The 6,000-nt window shown below is 36.0% G+C and overlaps 1 protein-coding gene across 5 annotated transcripts in view; it reads left to right on the top strand.

The window, feature by feature from the left end:
- Positions 1-6,000, top strand: part of PSIP1 (PC4 and SRSF1 interacting protein 1) — a 53,544-nt gene that overhangs the window by 33,636 nt on the left and 13,908 nt on the right. For all 5 annotated transcript variants that reach the window (XM_006165316.1, XM_027767053.1, XM_006165317.3 and 2 more), the window contains exons 6-7: positions 2,364-2,460; positions 3,430-3,505. In XM_006165316.1, the coding sequence (XP_006165378.1) occupies positions 2,364-2,460; positions 3,430-3,505 (173 nt within the window). The remainder of the gene's footprint in view (positions 1-2,363; positions 2,461-3,429; positions 3,506-6,000) is intronic.

The raw sequence follows: 6,000 nt of genomic DNA, 5'->3' as shown, positions 1-6,000 counted from the left end.
TTGGATATGGTACTAGGCAGGAAGAGTCATCAAAATACTTTGCTAGCTATGGAAAGAAAAAGAAAAGGGCCTGGTAAGACAGGATAAAAGGAGTAATGGATGGCTTTGCAGCCCCAACTGAAATTGCATAAAGTGAATGCATGTTTGTAGTTTATTTTCAGCAGGGCTTGGCACTTGGGAGTGATGGAACAGAGAGGGTAGAATGATATAGTAAATCCCCTTTGGGGGATTTGTGAGACAAGTGTAGCAAAACAATGAAGCAAAGGGCTTGAGACTACATATAAATAGCAACCTATCAAGTTTTTCTGTGTGGGGAAGGGTGGCTTTAGGTAAGATAAGAGAAGGTAGAGCTAAAAAGTGGTTGTAAATGGGAGAATAAGTAAGGGTTAAAGGTCTCAGTGAAACTATGTAAAATAGGAAGAAATGAACCTATAGTCAGAATATTTGCATTAAAGATATTTAAATATGTGTATTTCAAGTAACTGGTACTTTAGATAATTGTTTTTAATTTAAAATTTTAATTTCAGAATGGTTTTGATTTGTATGATTTGCCATTAAGTCATGATCACATATCTGATAGGGTTGATCTTTTGCTTAGTATTTGTCTTAATCTGTTTTTATTTATTGATAAACTTGTTGCCTTTTATTGTTAGCTCCTCAGGAAAATATGTTCTACCTGCAGTTACTATTTGATGTCATGATTTCCAAAAACAAAGTATAAAGATTTATTATACAAAGAGGTGATCAGTTTGAACTGAATTTTAGAAAATTTCTGCCCTCTTAACTGTTCAATAGGAAGTGGAGCTCTCATATAGTTTTGGGTTTTCAATCTTTGGTACGAGTGAAGCCTTACAAACATGCAGATGCCTAGTTCTCAAATTCAAAGCTACTGAGTCAGGTGTGAGTTAGGTCTAGGTGATGTGTAACTTATTAAAATTCTACAAATACAACCTTAGCTAATGTTGAGAAAGGACTTTTTGTAGTGTTCCTTGAGAATATTTATAGTACTTTGAATAGGCATTACGTTTCAGTTTATAAATGCAGTATTGGATGCCTTAAAAACTAATGTAAACATAAATGGACAAGTTGTTAATAAATATGAGTGAGTTATATTTGGACATTCTTTTATTGTTAATACTCATAATGATATTCCTTCAGAAAGGTGGTGCCAATTTAATGATCATTTTTGATCACCAGTAATCAGTATACAAATAATTCTCGACATCCTTAACCAACACCAAGCATTGTTTACAAATCAGCTCATTGATTAAAAGACAACTTTTAATTTTTTTACCAATAGGACTTCACTGTATGTGTTTGGAATGCATTCTCTTTTTATAGTTAATGATGAATTCTAAAGAAGTAAGGGTGTGGGGAAGCAGCTTAGTAGTCCTCCCACCCTTCCCTTTGGTCTCTCCTTCAGTTTCTTCTTCCCATTCCAGTTATGATCAGTGCCAGCTACTGCCTCATGTTTGCACTTTCTTTGTAGATGGTAGTTTTTAACATCTGTTCTACTGTAATACTCAAATACGGATCTCATTTGGGGTGGTTTCTGTTCAGGAGAATCATATCAATTTATTAGAGGGTTATTGGGATTCCTTATTCTATTGTAATAACTTCCTCTTTATGGAAAATAGAGATAATTCCTAGGGAGAATAGCCATCATCAACCCCAGTTTGAAAATACAAGATGTAGGCCAGCCAGTGACATGGTGGTTAAGGGGCTCGATCCACATGGGTGACTGCATGATTGGAGTCCTGGACCAGCAGCTTGAAACCCACATCAGGGAAGTATGCGTGTATGCGTGTCCAAAATCCAGAAAGGACGGAAAAGTGGAGAATGGATTGAGGTGTGACCATCCCCCCATGAGGATAGTGCTTTCTCACTTTCCTTCTCTTTTTCTCAGGCAAGCTCACATAACCTCCAACAAATTTATTTATTTTTTAAAGAGAAAACGTACACACACACATACACACACACACACACACACACACACACACACACAACTTAGAGAATCAGAACTAGCAGTCGATGTGTAAGTTGTTACAACATAATTGCATTAATTAGTTTGGCTTTAAAAAATTTTTTAGATTAAGAATTTAAATTGTTTGGGTTTTTTTTTTTTGTTTTTTGTTTTTTGCCTTTTTATAAAATAGGGTTCATAGAGCTGGTTCACTAGGGTTATAAACTAAGTTTGAGGATGTTACTCTGATGACTCAATTGTTGAAAAACAATAAAGACCATATAGAAGTTATGCTTATACTTGAACTCACATGAGCATAGACTGGCATATATTTGCCATCAAAATAAACTTTGAGTGCCTACTATCTGCTAAATAAGTTAATTAAATCTTTGTGATTCAGGCAGAAAAACAAGTAGAAATCGAGGAGGCAGGAGTAGTGACAACAGCAACAGCATCTGTTAATCTAAAAGTGAGTCCTAAAAGAGGACGACCTGCAGGTAGGATTACTGATATTTAAATATTTGTTTGGCTTGTGATTAATATTCTGATTCATTAAAGTGTTGCTGCCTCAAGTATTTTGGAATGAAGTGAGAGGCAATTGATTATGTGTAACATACCAATTTCAGCGTAGATAAACATGGTTTCTGCTCTGTTTAACAAAGTGTTTAACTTTGAAATAATTGTGACTTTTTTTCATTTTGTTTTATCCCATTTTCCCCAAATAGTGGCAAAAGAGGCTGTGGTGAGGTTAAAATGACCATGAATAATGGGTTTGTTTTACATCTCACTTATGAAGCATGAACTTTCTAAATAGTCATAATCAAAGAGTGAGAATAGCATTTAATTAGTTAAGCCACTAATATTTTAAATTAGTGCATTCTTTATTAAGATTTATAATATTTAGCTTTCTTCAGCATTGTGTAATTTCTTAATTTGGCAAATTGGAAATATTTTGGAAGATTCTTCCTAATACAAAGTAAAATAAAGGTAACTGAAATAAATCTAATTTTTTTCTATTTCATATGAGAGTTCTTAGTGAAGAGGAGAAAAAAGGAATTGAGAATTTAGATTTTGATAGTGTTGTAATGGATAAAATGAATGATGTTAGAAAACTTGGTGACTTCTGATACAAACTTCCAAATATGTGTGAATGTATATATAATATTGCTACTTTCTACTTTGATGTTGGCTTAATGACATTAAGACAGCAATGAAACATGTTGTTTTAAGCCCTTTCAGCATACTAAGGACAAATGAAAATTATTAATCTACCTCTTTAAATTTCTTGCTGTTGCTCATTTGAACCATGAGGAGGAGGTATTATTTTTAAAACTTATAATTGTATCTGTACTAAGTCACTAATATTTTTATGTAGTATATATCATTTGTAATCTTTATATGTGAGATTTGTATCTTTAAAGGAAGCTGGTAGTTACTAATTTTTTTTTTCCTCACATGAATATTAGCTACAGAAGTCAAGATTCCAAAGCCAAGAGGCAGACCCAAAATGGTAAAGCAGCCCTGTCCTTCAGAAACTGACATGTGAGTTTATTTTTAATGTATAATTTGTTATACAATAAAAGAGACATCTGACTTTAAGCAAGCATATATATCTGCATTTTTACCAGCTTTCTCTTATTTCTCATGATGGTGTGTACTATTTTTAATATTTCTAAAAATGATGGGAAACAGCAAAAATTTTGTAAAAAGTAAATATTAGTAGGGAATTGAGGAAACTATGTGGTTATCATTTCATTAATTAAGATATTTTTATTTATTTGTTTTTTATTGCCAGACGGTATGTGTTCTCCCCAGGGTGTGAGGATGAGAGAAAGAACCTCCCAGCGGGGCATGGTCTGGTCAGACCATGATCCTTTTTCCTAATTCTCCATCCTGTCAGGGTTTGAGGCATGCTTACATGCGTTCAGCGTGCTTTTCCTTTTTTAAGCCATTGGATCCAGGACTTGAACCATGGTGTCAACCATGTGGGATCTAAAATGCCTTAATTTCTACGCCACCTGCAGTCCCTCCTATTATGTTTTTCAAGTGCCAGACCCAGAATTTGAATCACAGTTGGCTATGTAGACTCCAAATCCTACAGTATAGTGCTTAAGCGCTGCCCTACAGCCCAAGACATTTCTTGTATATTAAGATGTAAAGATATTAAAAGTACAAGGTAGAATCTATAAAAGGGAAATTAGGCAAGAAAGTATAGGGTTTTTTGGGACAGGGTAGAGGTTTTTTCCTTAGGGTGTGTGTGCTTGGCTAGAGAGAGAGAGACAGTGAGAGGGAAAGTGAGAAATCATCCCTTGGAGGGGATGGCTATGTCACAATCCCTTCTTCAATTTCCTCCCGGATCTTGGGCACGCACTCACCACGCACCTTGCATCAGTTTCAAGCAACCAAGTCCAGGACTCAAACCATGGTCAGCCATGTGGGAGTCCAGTGATGTAATTGCTATGCCATCAGCTGGCCCCCAGGTAGTATAATATTTTAACAAGCTTTAGACGACTATATTTAAGCAATGTTCACAAATCAATCTTAGCCCTTCCCAAATTGATACTAATACTAGAAGTTACGTTTGTGGTATAAATTTACTATTTTAAAATATATTGGAATGATTGCCTAGTTACCAGAAAATTAAGTGCTTCCTCCCAACCCTGGCACTTTTCTACTTATGGATCTTGTCATTTTGGCTTTTTTGGAGAAATTGCACCAGAAAAAAATGTATATATATTTAAGCAAAGAGGGAAAACTTTGTGGCTATTTTGTTTAAGGATAGTAGAGGTTCGGCTCCAAAAGATACGAGGACTGGGGCTACAGGTGGCATGGTGATTGAGAATGCTGGACTCCCACACAGCTAACTGCATTTTGGGTCCCAAACCTGGCAGCTTGCTTTCTCATTTTCTCTCTCTGTTTCTTTCTCTTTCTCTGATCAAAATAAAATAATAATGATAATGACAAATAAAGTTAAATAAAATAACTCTTTTAAAAATGGTTCTCTTTTGGGACCAGCAGTTGGTGTAATGGCTATGTCGCTGGACTCCCATGTAGTCGACTGCGATTTGAGTCCCGGACCCAGTGGCTTAAACTCAGTGCCGGGCGCATGTGCATGTGTGCCCAAGATCCTGAAAGGAGAATGGAGGAGAAGGGACTGTGGCGTGGCCATCTGCCCCTGGGAAGTGATTTCTCGCTTTCTTTCTCTCTGTTTCTGTCTTTCTGGCGAGTGCACATGCCTGACAGCAAAAACCTCTCAAAAAAATTTTTTTAAATGGTTTTCTTTTAGAAAACAGGTATAAGGACTAAGCTGAAGATTGTTAATTAAAAATGGATTTACAGTGTTTTCAATGAACTGATTATTGTTATAGGATATTTAAATTGCAGAACACTACTTGCAGTGTTGGTACTTTTAACTATTGGGTCATCAGAAAAGTCATGACATGTTTTTCTATGTTTTTCCATTCAAAATTGCATCATGGCTTTTCTGAGGATCCAATAAAAATACATTTTAAAAGTTTTATTTTACTGCCAAGTTAGATGTTAACTCTAAAATAGTGGTATTATGACAAGAGCAATATACTCTATACCAAAATTCACAGAGTAGATTTAAAGGCTCTCAGAATTTATGGGTTTAACCATTCCATAGTTTATCCATATTATCAAAAACATCACATTGCACACCATAAATAAACGTGACAGTTTTAACTTATCAAAAACATTTTTAGGGTTATAGGAGTTGTATCCAATATGGCCAACTTCAGTTCAAATCCTGGGCCCAGTGGCTTGAAAAACATGCCAGGCACATGTGCATGTGTGCCCAAGATTCTTTTTTGGAGAAATTTTTGCTATAGGGCGCGTGTGCTCGCCAGACAGAGAGAGACATAGAGACAGAAAGCAAGAAATCACTCCCCAGGCGTGATGGCCATGCCACAATCCCTTCTCCTCCATTCTCCTCTCGGGATCTTGGGCATGCATGCACACGCATCCGGTGTGAGTTTTAAGCCACCGGGTCCAGGACACGAACCATGGTCGACTAC

This window comes from Tupaia chinensis, unplaced genomic scaffold (assembly GCF_000334495.1).
Source record: "Tupaia chinensis unplaced genomic scaffold, TupChi_1.0 Scaffold143888_1, whole genome shotgun sequence".
NCBI lineage: Eukaryota > Metazoa > Chordata > Mammalia > Scandentia > Tupaiidae > Tupaia > Tupaia belangeri.
The sequence above is the reverse complement of the archived record's forward strand: the minus strand, read 5'-3'. Positions and strand labels throughout refer to the sequence as shown.